This window comes from Bos indicus x Bos taurus, chromosome 1 (genome assembly GCF_003369695.1).
Source record: "Bos indicus x Bos taurus breed Angus x Brahman F1 hybrid chromosome 1, Bos_hybrid_MaternalHap_v2.0, whole genome shotgun sequence".
NCBI classification, from domain to species: domain Eukaryota; kingdom Metazoa; phylum Chordata; class Mammalia; order Artiodactyla; family Bovidae; genus Bos; species Bos indicus x Bos taurus.
The window spans coordinates 10,476,323-10,492,714 of record NC_040076.1 but is presented as its reverse complement, the minus strand read 5'-3'; the positions used below and the strand labels follow the sequence as shown (position 1 = coordinate 10,492,714).

General features: G+C 40.3%; 1 protein-coding gene across 1 annotated transcript in view; it reads left to right on the top strand.

The window, feature by feature from the left end:
* The window catches only part of JAM2 (junctional adhesion molecule 2), an 85,293-nt gene that overhangs the window by 65,335 nt on the left and 3,566 nt on the right, over positions 1-16,392 (top strand). Inside the window, exons 5-9 of the mRNA XM_027544873.1 lie at positions 1,363-1,565; positions 3,849-3,948; positions 6,614-6,721; positions 8,517-8,532; positions 14,989-15,031. Coding sequence (XP_027400674.1) covers positions 1,363-1,565; positions 3,849-3,948; positions 6,614-6,721; positions 8,517-8,532; positions 14,989-15,031 — 470 coding nt within the window. The remainder of the gene's footprint in view (positions 1-1,362; positions 1,566-3,848; positions 3,949-6,613; positions 6,722-8,516; positions 8,533-14,988; positions 15,032-16,392) is intronic.

Genomic DNA, 16,392 nt, shown 5'->3' with positions numbered 1-16,392 from the left:
AGCCTTTCCCTTCTCCAGGGCATCTTCCCAACCCAGGGATTGAACCCAGGTCTCCCACATTGCAGGTGGATTCTTTACCAGCTGAGTCACAAGGGAAGCCCTGGTGGAAAGAAAAGTGTGCTTTATTTTGGGTATTGGCAATGCTGGGGACAGGGGCAGGGGGCAGCCCTGTCCAGACCCCAACTGCCCTCACCCCCCAGCAATCAAGGGGTAAGAGCTTTTATATACAGAGGAGGGTGTTACATGCAGAAACAGCACAGTCAGCTCTGACAGTCATCTTGAGATTGGTCATTGGTAGTCTGATCCACACCATCTTGATAGTTTTAGGTACAATCTTCAGTTCCAGGGTAGTTTGTTTCCATTTCTTTGAGGCCAATTCTCAGAATTGTGGCAGCTACAGTCTGGGCATCATGAGTTAGCTTCTCCATCTGGGATTTCAGTATCAATAAGACAGGCTATGGCTCAGAATATTATCTATAGCCCTTCAGAAGGAATGAAGGTCCTCGACTATGCTTAATGACTAAATTGTTGTTATTTGGTCTCTTTTGACTGTTTTCCTTTGTTTCTCCATTTTCTCACTTCTCTGGTTAAACTTACTCTTTGACTAAATTTTTTCCACAGACAAAAGGCAGGCAGAGTGTATGATTCAGGTAACTCAAACTGGGGCTCTGTAACAACCTAGAGGGAGGGGACATATATATACCTATGGCTATTTCATGTTGATGTATGCATGCGTGCTAAGTCACTTCAGTCATGTCCAATTCTTTGTAACCCTATGGACTGTAGCCCACCAAGCTCCTCTGTCCAGGGGATTCCCCAGGCAAGAATACTGGAGTGGATTGCCTTGTCCTCCTCCAGGGGATCTTCCCAACTCAGGGATCGAACCAGTGTCTCTAACTTCTGCTGCATTGGCAGACAAGTTCTTCACCACTAGCGCCACCAGGGAAGCCCCAGTGTTGATGCATGGCAAAAATCAAACCAATATTGTAGAGCAATTCTCCTTCAATTACAAAAAAAAAGGCAGGCAAAGGACATGGGGGGCGGGGATGGGGGCAGGGGCAAGGACCATAGGGTCCTGCTCCATTTTAGAAGGAAGGAATGGAGAATCATACAGGAAGTTTTTCTAGGTCAAGGCTGGGAATAGCATGTATTCCATTGGCTAGAACTCATGCATGTGACCCCATCTGGCTGCAAGGGGTCTGGCAAGTGTGGCCTGGCTGTGTGCTAGTGAAGAAAGGAAGTGGGTCTCTTGAATAATAGCCAGTCTCTATCACAGATGTCCAATAAGTCCATCTTTACTGGGCTGTTAATATACTTCTTCAGCTTGTAAATAACCAATGCCATTTGATGTCCAACCTTCAGTGGCTCCGGCAGTTCCATCATGTGAAGTGCCCAATTCTGCTCTGCGTGGAACTGTGGTAGAGCTGCGATGTCAGGACAAAGAAGGCAACCCAGCTCCTGAATATACATGGTTTAAGAACGGTGTTCCTTTGTCAGAGAATCCAAAACTTGGCTCCCAAATCACCAACAGCTCATACACAATGAATCCAAAATCTGGAACTCTGGTAAGGTCATTTTAAACATTGGCCTAATGACTGTCTTGCATTTGGGAAAAAGAAATTATTAGAACTAAAATAATGTGAGTAGAGGGCTGATACCATTGCTTGTTAAGTAGAGAGAGGCAAGGGGAGCAGGAAGGATGGAGCCACTCACACAGAGAAGTGATGGGAAACACCACCATAGGGGACTAGAAGACAAAACAGAGGACTGGGGAGCTGGGCACACGGAGCTTGGCACCAAGGGCCTGAGGCATGACTGAGATGGTCATGATGATGGATCAGGCCTGGAAAGGTACCACGTGCAGTCTCATATTTATACTATATGCATTTACACTAAATGCATGAAAACTCTCTTGGGAAAGGGAATTCTCCTACACCATTGGCGGAAATGTAAACTGGTTCATTCACTATGGAAAACAGTATGGAGATTCCTTAACAAACTAAAAATAGAGCTACCATATGACCCAGCAGTGTCATGGGGCATATAGTTTTCCCGAGAAAGCTAATTTGAAAAGATACATGCACCTCAGTGTTTATAAAGCACTGTTTACAGTAATCAAAATGTAGAAGCAACCAAAATGTCCATCAACAGATGAATGGATAAAGTACATGTGATGTGTGTACATATACGTGTGTGTGAAATAATGCCATTTGCAACAACATGGATGGACCTAGAGATTATCATACTAAGTGAAATAAAGACAAATATTGTATGACATCATTTATATGTGGAATCTAAAACACGATACAAATGAACTTATAACAGAAACAGACTCACAGAGATAGAAAGGGACCTTATGGTTACCTAAGGGGAAAGGGAAGGATAAATTAGGAGTTTGGGATCAGCAGATACAAAGCTACTATACATCAAATAGATAAACAACAAGGTCCTAATGTATAGCACAGGGAACTGGATTCAACATCTTGTAATCAACTATAAGGGAAAAGATTCTGAAAAAGGGTAGAGATTTATATGTATGTATAATTGAACACTAGAGACTAGCACAACATTGTAAATCACCTGTACTATAATAAAAACTTTTTAAAAAAATCAAACTTGGGGATGTCCTGACCTCGGTGCCAGCCATGTGAGAACAGTGTCTGTTGCCAGCATGTGCTAGGATGTCTGTCGTTAAACTCTGCCATGACTAGCTCATCAAAAACTCTGTGACTTGAATATCTAATACTTTAGCTTTAGTCCAGATTGATGGATCAAAAAGCTTTTCTAAGGAATATTGATGGAAACCTATTTTTAAAAAAAGCTCTTTCAAGTTAATGACATTTACAAATAAAGGTATTTTACTGTCTCATCTCTGACTTTTTAGGGTCGAGGTGGGAGTAAAAGAAGATCATTAAATCTGAAACTTTTTTTTTCATTCAAAGTAATGTGTCAGTTTAAAAATGCTGCATTTTTAGCAGTGCAGGATCACTGCCACAATCATTGTGAGAAAGTTTTGAAGGCATGGTAATAAAAATTTTAATGAATTTTAAGAGAGTATAATGTTTCTTTTCCTCCCTTCAATCTGCAAGTGTACAGTAACATTTAAAACCTAGATCTTCTGGTGACTAATAAAGCATATCGGTAAAGTGACTGAAGGATCAGCATGTCAGTGGGTGTGATTGCTCAATAAGGAAGGACGCCCTGGCCCTTTCTGAGTCAGCAGCCTTAAGTCAGCAGGTCCGAGTGATTTTACACTGAGAAACTGGGCAGAAAATCTGCTTTCACACTTGGCTATATTTACTTGGCAAATTTATTTCTTCTCAAAGCAGGTGATGAAAAGCCCCAAGGCGAGTCTGAAATGATATAGATTCGCTTTCCTCAGCCCCAACCCTTGAAATATCTGTGATGTCAAAGGGGTGCACCAGGGTAGAGCCAAGATGTGTTATTTTCTGAGAAATGAGCAAAACAGCCTCCAGCATATGGATGACAGCGGCTTCCTTTGAATCCCCAGTTATCATGTGCTGGAAGATCATTTTTGGTTTCAGTCTAACTTATTATTTACAATAAACCTTGGCTTTGAGTTCATGGTGACTATCTTTAAAGGAGCCTGGTCCTTGGGACTGACGATTCCATAAAGTGAGAATGCACAAGAGAAAGCTTTCTATCCCACCATGCTGAAAGATGCAGAAAGAAGAGGGATGTGGACAGTGGGTAGAGAAGAGAGAGGAAAAGGCCTCAAAGAGGTCAAAACTCTCACTGTTTCTAGGCACATATATTACATGAGGTTCTTTTAGGAGTCTACTGATAGAGTTATTGCTTAAAGATATATTTTTTTCTTCCACGAATAGCAATTTAATACTGTTTCAAAAATGGACAGTGGAGAATATTCCTGCGAAGCCCGTAATTCTGTTGGACATCGCAGGTGTCCTGGGAAACGAATGCAAGTAGGTAAGCATGAAATATTGGGACGAACAAAGAGTTTGCAGTTAGAATGCACAGTTATTTAAGAGTGGAGGGAGCGAGAGATAGGTAAAGGCTATGTCATGTGAAGGATAAACCAGAGGGAATGTTTAAAATCAGCTTGACATAATGTTACAAAAAAGCAAAGATGCTGTTTTAATCCACCTTCCAAACAAGCCAAGGATATTTATCATTGTATTTTACAGATTTTGGAATAATTATTGAAATAATATGCTCAGCTGAGCAATCCGCTTTCAAACAAAAGCTCAAGAGTGTTGTTAAGTGCTCAGGGTCAAGGACTGGGAGTAGGGATCTGAATTCCAGCTTTGCCACTTATGAACTGCATGCTCTTGAATAAGTTAATTAACCTCTGTGCCTCAGTCTCCCCAAAATGGAAATAGTGAAATACTGTCCTCATAAGGTTGGTATGAAGATTAAAATAATATTCAAAAGTGTTAGGATGGCATTGGTGAATTATGAGCTCTGTTAAGTATTGGCTATTTTAATTGTTAATTTTTTCAGTCCCCCTAAATACTATGTTTATACTTATTGCAGGCTAAAAAGACTCTTTTTTGTTATTTTTTGGGGTCTTTTGACTGTGTTTTGTGGCTTACAGGATCTCAGTTCCCCAACCAGAGACTGAACCTGGGACACAGCAATGAAAGCGCAAATCCTAACCACTAGGCCAGCCGGGAACTCCCAAGACATGTTGAATATAGTTATGGATCTAGTTTGCTGTAAAACATAATTCATATAAATTACATAAAATAAGTTTCTTAGAGTCCAATAAAATTCGGATTCAAGAATCTTTTCAGATTGCATGAATTTCAGAATGACCCTGATAGTTTTTATCAGTCTTACTTGTAATAAAATATTTTAATTCTTTCTTGTATGAAAGTCATTTGTTTGAAAATGGTTGTGTAATAGGGATGAACTGGAGATAGCACCCAGAGGGTTAAAGGTCACTCCGGAGGGCTGCACCCTAAAGCAGAGTACTGAGGGCTCCCCCTGATTCAGGAAGTTGTCTTCAGCTTTGTGGGGTCAGAAGTTCATTTATTCAGTGCTTTTTGAGGTATGCAGATGTGTAGGCAGTAAGTCATACTGTTTGTGTACGGTTAACTCTTAGCATCATTTTTTTTTTAAAGAAAACATTCTTATTAGACTTCAGGATATCCTAAAGTAAAGCTATTCAGTACTATACTCTAATTTCCACAAGTTTGAATTCCAGCTCTTTTTGAAATTCAGGTATACATACTATCCACCTAACTGACTCACAAGCTAAATGTTTATAGTTAGACGTGAGCATTTGCTTAAATTATCAGAAAATATCCCTCTCAATGCTGCTTTAGAGTTATTAGAAAAATTCATCCTTTTTCTTTTAATGCTCATATTTAATATCAATTTAGCCTCATCTTAAGAAATACTATCTATGAAGTCATAGTTTTGACATACTAGTTGGTTTTTTCCTAGCATGCAGTAAATAAATACATAAAATTTAGAATTTTATGTTTTCCCAGTTCAGTTCAGTTCGGTTCTCTTTGCGACCCCATGGACTGCAGCATGCCAGGCTTCCCTGTCCATCACCAACTCCCAGAACTTACTCAAACTCATGTCCATCGAGTTGGTCCAACCATCTCATCCTCTGTCATCCCCTTCTCCTCCTGCCTTCAATCTTTCCCAGCATCAGGATCTTTTCCAGTGAGTCACTTCTTCGCATCAGGTAGCCACAATTTGGAGTTTCAGCTTCAGCATCATCTTTCTGATGAATATTCAGGACTGATTTCCTTTAGGATGGACTGGTTGGCTCTCCTTGCAGTCCTAGAAGCATCACTTTAATTTGAACATGATTTCCACATTACCTACACTTTCTGGTATAAGCTGACTCAAAAGTTAGAATTACTTTGTTTAAGGTTCATCCCTTGATCCTAGATGTTTCACAGTCTTGGTTTGGAATTCACACCTATGGAAATTCATAATTCATGAAGTCTCATTTCCAATTTTCTTCTTGAATTCTCACCAAGAACTTGTCACCAAAACCAGATCTGTTGACTATTCTGAATCAGTGCTTTGTAAAGTGTAGAAGAAAGTGAATCGTAGGTTTGCTGGTTACTCCCAGGCTGCTTCACTGTACAGCTCCACAAGATCCTACTTCACACTGAGCACGTGGCTGCTTTCCTTTCGGCCCGAATAATGATACCTTCCTTTTATCGCAGCTTTTTTTTTGAAAAGAAAGAACACACTATTTTCATACGTGTTACTACATTTTCTATGTAGTGAGGCATAAGGTGGGTAGTATTGAGAATACTTGAACTCACTGAACTTTAAAGTTCACTTGTAACCTGATATTTAATCATATGGATTATTGTGTCTCCAAATGCATGCCAGAGAATGCCATATATTTGTATTTTATTTCTGGATCATAGAACTTTTTCAAATATAACAGATTCTTATAAAACTTAGCTCTGTTAATATTTCCAGCCAATTTTGAACCGTGTCCTGTAAGTGAGTTAGTTGACCAGACTTAAAGAGCATGAAACCATCTGTTGTTTATGGTGTGTCTACAAAGGGGAGCTTTTTGAGCTTTTGCAACTGAATGACTACATCTGTCCATCTTTGTGACACGAGTTCATGAATGGATTCTTTTGCATTCCAGATGATCTCAACATAAGTGGCATCATAGCAGCTGTAGTCATTGTGGCCTTGGTGATTTCTGTCTGTGGGCTTGGCGTGTGCTATGCTCAGAGGAAAGGCTACTTTTCAAGTAAGTAAATTTCACTTTGCTAGAAAACTTCTGCGGATATTGAGTTTTCTTCCAAGACACTGTTTCTCCTAAGAGGCTCTAACAAACTCTGGAGAATATTTTTGGTTAACTTTCCTGCAGTAGGAAATGTTCAAGATGACACTCAGGTGAGTCATGAAGCATTGTGGCAAACATAGGGAGGAAAAGACAGAGCTGTCTCACCGCAACATTTCAGGAAACACCACAGAATACGTGAGGCACCCTGGAGTGGCATAGTGCAGCAATACCCAGAGATGCAACGTGGGTGGGTATTTATAGCACATGTACATGTATTTAAGATCCTTTTAAGTTAGGAATTGTGCTTCTTAAGATGTAAATTAATTTCTAGTTTTATGATAAACATTTCACTGGAATAAATCTGTGAAATGTTTTATCAGTGTAGAACAATGGAATGTTAAATGTCACAGTTAGTACAAATGTATTTAGAAGAGAATTGTTCAGTAAAAACTAGAAAGCTATAGTATTATAGTTGCTTCTGAGGTTTTGATTTCTTCGGATTTAGGTCTCTTGGAGCTCCTATTTGGTCATACAGTAAGTTTGAGGTAAATGGATGAGATTTTTAAGTGCTTTATTCTCTTAATGCATTTCTTTACTCCTAGCCATTTTGTGGTGAACACTACTTTTGGAAATTAAGTTTAAACTTTTTTTTATACCAAAATAAATTTAAAGGGAGTTTCTAATGATACTATAAATATGTATTGTAAAATGTTTTCATGAGTGTGGTTTCAAGGATATTGCCTGTTATTAAAAATAACTGCTCTGTGAGTTAATAAATAGCTGTTCTTTTGTACTGTGTTTCAATCCAGTCCAGTGTAATGTAATCCGGCTGAGTCCCCCTGCTGGTCGTCCATGGAAGTACAGACAGATTAGATTGCTCTTTAAAATTCTTGTCATCTCTTATCTCTACCTGCAAAAAATGTCTGTCCGAGTGTTTTTATTAAAAATTTAGTAAACAGTTTTTCTTAAAATAATGAATTACTTGAAGATTTTATATGAATATTATTAATTCAATAGCTAGGAATGTTACTCTCATGTTCATCTAGCAGAAAACCTCTCTAGGAGAGTTGTTTTCTTGAACTTGCATATCAGAAGGGGTTGGCAAACTGTGACTCATGGACCAGATCTGGTCTGCCACTTGATTTTTCTATGGACCACAAGCTAAGAATACTTTTTGCAAATAAAGTTTGCAATCTATCTGATAACAGGGCACTACTGTTGAACACCAATTAAGAAAAATATCCCCCCAAAAGAATTCCATGCTTCTAATTAGCAGACCTGTATTACTAGATTTTGATTATTATTTTTTTATTTCAGTGGGTTTATTGAAAGTTACTTGAAAAAAATCTGTAAGTGCTTGGCAAAAAAAAATGCATGTGCTTTTTTTTTTTTACTTTTCATCTTATATTGGAGTACAGTCGATTGACAATATTACATTAGTTTCAGGTGTACAGCAAAGTGATTCCGTTTTATTATGATTTCTTAGTTCATTGATACAAATTTTTGGAAATTTGTTTCTCTTTTGTTATATTAGTACCTACTTAATATCCTTGGTTTTACCTCTTTACCCACAGAGCCTAAAATATTTACCTTGTGGCCTTTACAGAAAGTTTGCCAACCCTCCATTTAGAAGGTATAAATGTCAGCAAGTGAGAATCAAAATTGAAAACAAGTAATTAATTCCAAACTCATTTTTATATGAATCTGTATCATACCCTATTAATTCTTATATTAATGATATTTACTTATTCTTTTGTAGAAGAAACATCTTTCCAGTAAGTATACTTTCTTAATGCATACTTTCCCCCATATCAACTGCTTTTTTGTTAATCATCTGTTTAAAGTCAAAAGTGGGAAGTTGGGTTATTTGTGAGGGTTTAATTCTTTGGGCAGTGACTTGGATTCATCAAGAAACACATCCCACCTCATGCCTACTTGTCAATGATGTTTAATTATCTAGAAGAGAAATGCACTGTGCTTAGTCACTCAGTCGTGTCTGACTCTCTGCAACTGCATGGACTGTAGCCTGCCAGGTTTCTCTGTCCCTGGGATTCTCCAGGCAATAATACTGGAGTGGGTTGCCATTCCCTTCTTCAGGTGATCTTCCCAACCCAGGAATCAAACCCAGGCCTCCCACGCTGCAGGCGGATTCTTTACTGTCTGAGCCACCAGAGAAGAAATAGAGTCACTAATTTGACTTCTTAGGCATTTGCACAGTACTACGTGAAAAACCTTTTTTCTCTATGTTTCTCTAAATTTAAAATGTTCAAGTAAAATTTTCTCTAGTAGTCCATTTTACATTTAATTGGATACCAATTATGTGTCCAGTCTTGTCCTAGGGACTGGTAACACAGCAGTGAAAAAACTAGACCAAAAAACCCCTCTGTCCCATGGAGCTTACATTCTAGTAGAGGAAGGCGGAAAGTAAATAAGTATATGAGCTCAGCAGTATGTCAGACTGTGATAAGTATAATGGAGAAAAATAAAGCAGGCAAGAGAACAGAGAATGCGGAGGGGAGGAGTGGAGATTGTCCTTGTAAATAGGTGGTTAGGGAGGGCCTCGCTGATGAGGGGACATCTGAGAAAGGTCTGAAGGAGGGAGGGAGCCAGGCAGATAACCATGAGACAGACGCGTGTTCAAGCAGAAAGGAGAGATCAAGGGGAAAGGCTGGGCATGCCTGGCGTACCTGAGGAACAATAAGGGGATCAGTGTGGTTGGAACAGAGTGAGAACAACTCGAGGAAGCATGCGTGAGCACATTAGTGTAGTGGGGGCAGATTACAGATTACACGCCAGCTCTTCCCGGCAGAAGTTTGGCTTTGGCTCTGAGTAAGATGGGACATCACTGGAGAACCTTGAGCAGAGAGGTAGCATCTTCATACTTAATTCTTAAAACTCACACTAGCTGCTCTGTTGAGAATAAACTGTAAAGGTGACAAAGCGTGGAGGAAGCAGAGAGGCCAGTTAGTTAATTACTAAATAATCTAGACAAGAGCAGATTAAGGACACTCCCAAAATGATGGCATCGACAAGGTCAAGAAGTGATGGTCAGTCAGTTCGGTAACTCAGTAATGTCTGACTCTTTGCGACGCCATGGATTGCAGTGCGCCAGGCTTCCCTGTCCATCACCAACTCCAAGAGCTTACTCAAACTCATGTCCATCAAGTTGGTGATGCCATCCAACCATCTCATCCTCTGTCATCCCCTTCTCCTGCCTTCAATCTTTCCCAGCATCAGGGTCTTTCCCAATGAGTCAGTTCTTCCCATCAGGTGGCCAAAGTATTGGAGTTTCAGCTTCAGCATTAGTTCTTCCAATGAATATTCAAGACTGATTTCCTTTAGGATGGACTGTTTGTATCTCCTTGCAGTCCAAGGGACTCTCAAGAGTCTTCTCCAATACCATAGTTCAAAATCATCAATTCTTTGGTGCTCAGCTTTATGGTACAGCTCTCACATCCATACATGACTTCTGGAAAAACCATAGCTTTGACTGTACAGACCTTTGTTGGCAAAGTAATGTCTCTGCTTTTTAATATGCTATGAGGTTGGTCCTGGCTTTTCTTCCAAGCAGCAAGCATCTTTTAATTTCATGGCTGCAGTTACCATCTGCAGTGATTTGGGGACCCCCCAAAATAAAGTCAGCCACTGTTTCCACTGTTTCCCCATCTATTTGCCATGAAGTGATGGGACCAGATGTCATGGTCTTCATTTTCTGAATGTTGAGTCTTAAGCCAGCTTTTTCACTCTCCTCTTTCACTTTCATCAAGAGGCTGTTTAGTTCTTCTTTACTTTCTGTCATAAGAGTGGTGTCATCTGCACATCTGAGGTTAGTGATAATTCTCCCGGCAGTCTTGATTATAGCTTGTGCTTCATCCAGACCAGCATTTCACATGATGTACTCTGAATATAAATTCTGGAGAAGGAAATGGCAACCCTCTCCGGTATTCTTGCCTGGAGAATCCCATGGACGGAGGAGCCTGGTGGGCTATAGTCCATGGGGTCGCAAAGAGTTGGACACAACTGAGCGACTTCACTTTCACTTCACTCTGAATATAAGTTAAATAAACAGGATGACAATATACAGTTTTGACATACTCCTTTCCCAATTTGGAACCAGGCTGTTGTTCCATGTCCAGTTCTAACTGTTGCTTCTTGTCTTGTATACAGATTTCTCAGGGGGCAGGTCAGGTGGTCTGGTATTCCCATCTCTTTCAGAATTTTCCACAGTTTGTTGTGATCCACAGTCAAAGGCTTTGGCATAGTCAATAAAGCAAAAATAGATGTTTTTCTGGAACTCTATTGCTTTTTCCATGATCCAGCGGATTCGGCAATTTGATCTCTGGTTCCTCTGCCTTTTCTAAATCCAGCTTGAACAACAGGAAGTTCACAGTTCACGTACTGTTGAAGCCTGGCTTGGAGAATTTTGAGCATTACTTTACCAGCATGTGAGATGAGTTCAATTGTGCGATAGTTTGAACATTCTTTGGCATTGCCTTTCTTTGGGACTGGAATGAAAACTGACCTTTTCCAGTCCTGTGGCCACTGCTGAGTTTTCCTAATTTGCTGACATATTGAATGCAGCACTTTCACAGCATCATCTCTTAGGATTTGAAATAGCTCAACTGGAATTCCATCACCTCCACTGGCTTTGTTTGCAGTGAAGCTTCCTAAGGCCCACTTGACTTCTCATTCCAGGATGTCTCATTCCAGGCCCTAGGTGGGTGATCACACCATCGTGGTTATCTGGGTCATGAAAACCTTTTTTGTATAGTTCTTCTGTGTATTGTTGCCACCGCTTCTTAATATCTCCTGCTTCTGTTAGGTTCATACCATTTCTGTCCTTTATTGTGCCCATCTTTGCATGAAATTTTCCCTTGGTATCTCTATTTTTCTTGAAGAGATCTCTAGTCTTTCCCATTCTGTTGTTTTCCTCTCCTTCTTTGCATTGATCACTGAGGAAGGCTTTCTTATCTCTCCTTGCTATTCTTTGGAACTCTGCATTCAAATGAGTATATCTTTCCTTTTCTCCTTTGCTTTTCGCTTCTCTTCTTTTCTCAGCTATTTGTAAGGCCTTCTCAGACAATCATTTTGCCTTTTTTGCATTTCTTTTTCTTGGGGATGGTCTTGATCACTGCTTCCTGTACAATGTCACAAACCTACGTCCATATTTCTGCAGGCACTCTGTCTATTAGCTCTAGTGCCTTAAATATATTTCTCATTTCCACTGTATAATCATAAGGGATTTGATTTAGATCATACCTGAATGGTCTAGTGGTTTTCTCTACTTTCTTCAATTTAAGTCTGAATTTAGCAGTAAGGAGTTCATAATCTGAGCCACAGTCAGCTCCCGGTCTTGTTTTTGCTGACTGTATAGAGCTTCTCCATCTTTGGCTGCAAAGAATATAATCAATCTGATTTCGGTATTGATCATCTGGTGATGTCCATGTGTAGAGTCTTCTCTTGTGTTGTTGGAAGAGGGTGTTTGCTATGACCAGTGCATCCTCTTGGCAAAATACTGTTAGCCTTTGCCCTGCTTCATTTTGTATTCCAAGGCCAAATTTGCCTGTTACTCCATGCATCTCTTGACCTCCTACTTTTGCATTCCAGTCCCCTATAATGAAAAGGACATCTTTTTTGGGTGTTAGTTCTAGAAGGTCTTATAGGTCTTCATAGAACCATTCAACTTCAGCTTATTCAGCTTTACTGGTTGGGGCGTAGACTTGGATTACTGTGATATTGAATGGTTTGCCTTGGAAACGAGCAGTGATCATTCTGTCGTTTTTGGGATTACATTCAAGTACTGCATTTCCTACTCTTTTGTTGACTATGATGGCTACTCCATTTTTTCTAAGGGATTCCTGCCCACAGTAGTAGATATAATGGTCATCTGAGTTAAATCCACCCATTCCAGTCCATTTTAGTTCGCTGATTCCTAAAATGTCAATGTTCACTCTTGTCATCTGTTTGACCACTTCCAATGAACCTTGATTCACGGACCTAACATTCCAGGTTCCTATGCAATATTGTTTGTTATAGCATCAAACTTTACTTCTATCACCATTCACATCTACAACTGGGTATTGTTTTTGCTTTGGCTCCGTCTCTTCATTCTTTCTGGAGTTATTTCTCCACTGTTCTCCTGTAGCATATTGGGCACCTACTGACCTGAAGAGTTCATCTTTCAGTTTCCTATCATTTTGCCTTTTCATACTGTTCATGGGGTTTTTAAGGCAAGAATACTGAAGTGGTTTCCCATTCCCTTCTCCAGTGGACCACGTTTTGTCAGAACTCTCCACCATGACCTGTCCGTCTTGGGTGGCCCTACATGGCATGGCTCATAGGTTCATTAGTTAGACAAGGCTGTAGTCAGTCGGTGTTGGTATTCTGAATCTGTTTTGAACAATTTGCTGATTGGATGTGGGCTGTGAGAAGAAGAAAGAAATCAGACATGGCTTCAAGCCTCTGGAAAGGATGAAGTGTGAAAGGTTTACTAAAGTGTGAAAGGTTTTGGGAGGAGCATGTTGGAGAGTGGGGTTGAGGGTAGGTGGACACCTCAGGAGTGCTTTGCAATTTTAATATTTGAGATGTTTATTACACTTCCAAGTAGAGATAATTAGTGAGTAACTGAGCACATGAATCTGGGGTTAAGGAAGCTTCTTAACTGGAGTTAACCGGGCTTCCCTGGTGGCTCAGATGATAAAGAATCTGCCTGCAATACAGAACACCCAGGTTTGATCCCTGAGTCAGATCCCCTCAAGAAGAGAGCAGAAACCCACTCCAGTATTATGTGGAGAATTCCATGGACAGAGGAGCCTGGAGTCCATGGGGTGGCAAAGAATCAGACACAACTGAGCGATTAGGACTTTCACTCTTCTTAACTAGAGTTAGAAATTTAAGAGCCACTGGTGTGTGAGATCTGTATGAGGTCACCACAGTCTCCAGTTTACATGCAACCGGTTGGTTTGTCACTGTCCTCCTTGTATGCATGGAAATGGCAGACCCAACCTGGAGCGTATGGGCCTTCTTCTCTCCTCAGCCACCATGGCTTCAAATGCCACTGATTTTCTGTTCCTAGACTTACTCCTCAATGCTAGTCTCTGAGCCCCATAACATCCCAGGACAAGTCCAGGGTGAGGTCTGAGTTAGCAATAGTTAGTTCAGGGGTGACCTTGAGAAAGCAGAGTAGCCGGATGATATAGTCACAAACCCCAGGCAATTGTGAAGATTCCTGCTTTTATTAAGATGGAAAGTAATTGTAGGGAGGGTTATGAACGGAGGAGAGGCATCGTCTTATATATGGAGAAAGGCTGACCACACTGTGGTGAGGGAGGTTATTATCTTTCATCCAATCACAGTGTGTGTCTATTAACCCAGACAGTAATTTGGGAGAAGATATCTTTATTCCTAGACATGTCTATTTGTCAAACCCATCTCCCTCAAAATGTATTGGATAATGAATTGGATGTTTCATTAGCTTGCTAGAGCTGCCTTAAAAGTGCCATAGACTGGTGGCTTAAACAATAGAAATTTATTTTCTCATAGTTCTGGGATCTAGAAGCCCAGACCTCTTTCCTTGACTTAAAGATGGTGCTCTCCCTGTCTTCACATGGTCTTCCCTCCATCCGTGTTTATGTCTAAATTTCCTCTTCTTATAGAGATATCAGACATATTGGATTAGAGCCCACTCTAATTAGTTTAGTTAATGTAATTACATTATTAAAGACTGTGTCTCCAAGTACAGTCACATTCTGAGGTACTGGGGGGAATTGGGACTTGAACCTATGAGTATTTGGTGGGAATATAATGCATCCCGTAACAGATAACTGAAATAATAGTCACTGTGTAAAACTTTTTTCCCATGGAAAAAATGAAATTTGAGGTTGTAATGATCAAGCTTTCAAAATGTTATATCTTGATGAGTTGGTGAGTTAAAAGTTAGTAAGTCTCTGGTTTGCATATTCTGAAAACTTTGTTAGTATCTAGCCTGAGGCTACAAGTAGATTCACAGGGCTTCACACATACTGATATATTGTTGCATGCTTTTCTCTGTGAATATCATCTATAAATATAAGAAATTCAGTTAGGAGTTCTGGGCTTTTTATACCTGGCTAAGATACATATTCTTCCTGTTGAGAAAAATATATGGAGGTAATATTAACTGAAAGAGGATATGTATTTTAGAATTGGAAGCAATAATGTAGTAAATGTTCTTTTTTATATTCCACAAACAGGAAGAGTAGTTCTGCATCCAAAGCCACTACCATGAGTGAAAATGTGAGTATTTTTAAGGCATATTTATAGAACAAATGTATTTAGGGAGTCCAGCAGGGAAATGAATTAATTGTATGGAATTGATGGATTTCTGCATTTAATATACCTTGTATCCATGTCTACCGTTGGTCTTTAGAAGGAACTAAATAAATGTTAGCTCACATCCCCGGCCCGGGATGGCTGCATTTGTAGAGCAGTGGGGCTCTCCCATCCCATTATTTTCTGTCCTGGTGTTTTCTATTGTTAGTCAGCCTTCTTAGCATTATTAGATCTGGCATTGTCAGCTCCATTTTAAAGATGAGGAAATTAGGACACGCTTGTCACAGGATGACAATGGCCAAGCTGGGACCCATGTACCTTTATCCTTGTCAGCTTGACCAAGCATATGGCTTCCCAGAAGACCTGTGGGTCCGTACTCTGCTGTAGTTACTCAAAGCTCTTGGAAATTTAAGGGGTATGGAACATCCTCTGCTTTTGCAGAAAGGAACATTTCAGAAATCCTTGAAAAGATGCAAGAATTATCGAACTCAGATGGTTAAGGGAACGTAATTTGGACGTTTGGACTCTTGTGTAATGGCAACCCACTCCAGTACTCTTGCCTGGAAAATCCCATGGACGGAGGAGCCTGGAGGGCTGCAGTCCATGGGGTCACTGAGGGTCAGACACGACTGAGTGACTTCACTTTCACTTTTCAGTTTCATGCATTGGAGAAGGAAATGGCAACCCACTCCAGTGTTCTTGCCTGGAGAATCCCAGGGACGGGGGAGCCTGGTGGGCTGCCGTCTATGGGGTCGCACAGAGTCGGACATGACTGAAGCGACTTAGCAGTAGCAACAGTACTTTTGATTAGTAAGCACTCCAGAGAAGGAGTCAATATGATCATTGCTCAGATTTTATAGCTCTTTGGATGGCTGTTCAGCCTTCTGGACTAGCTTTCAGGAATACAGTGGGAGGAGAAAGGTTTCCCATGTTTTTGAAGTTGAATTCCTTGACAAGTGGAGCGCTGCTTCCCTAAATTCCTTAGTACATTCTGCAGGAATTCGCTTAGGTTTCCTTTCAGTAGAGCTTGGGGTGAGGCATGGACATCAGTTTTTTAAACACTTCAGTGACTCGGATAGACACTAACCTTTGAGACCTACATACTAACCCACAGAGTTTTTTCTACCAGAGATTTTAAAAATTGTCTACTCCAGAATCTATCGTGGAAGTCACTTTATTTTGTGGTTTACAATACCGAGGCCTGTTGTTCCATAGAAGACAACCAACATGGAACTCCATATTTGCTCCTATAATCTGTAGAAAAATACTCCTCGAGTGTGGAATAAAATAATCTCATCCCACGAAACAGGAAGAGATACTTGGTG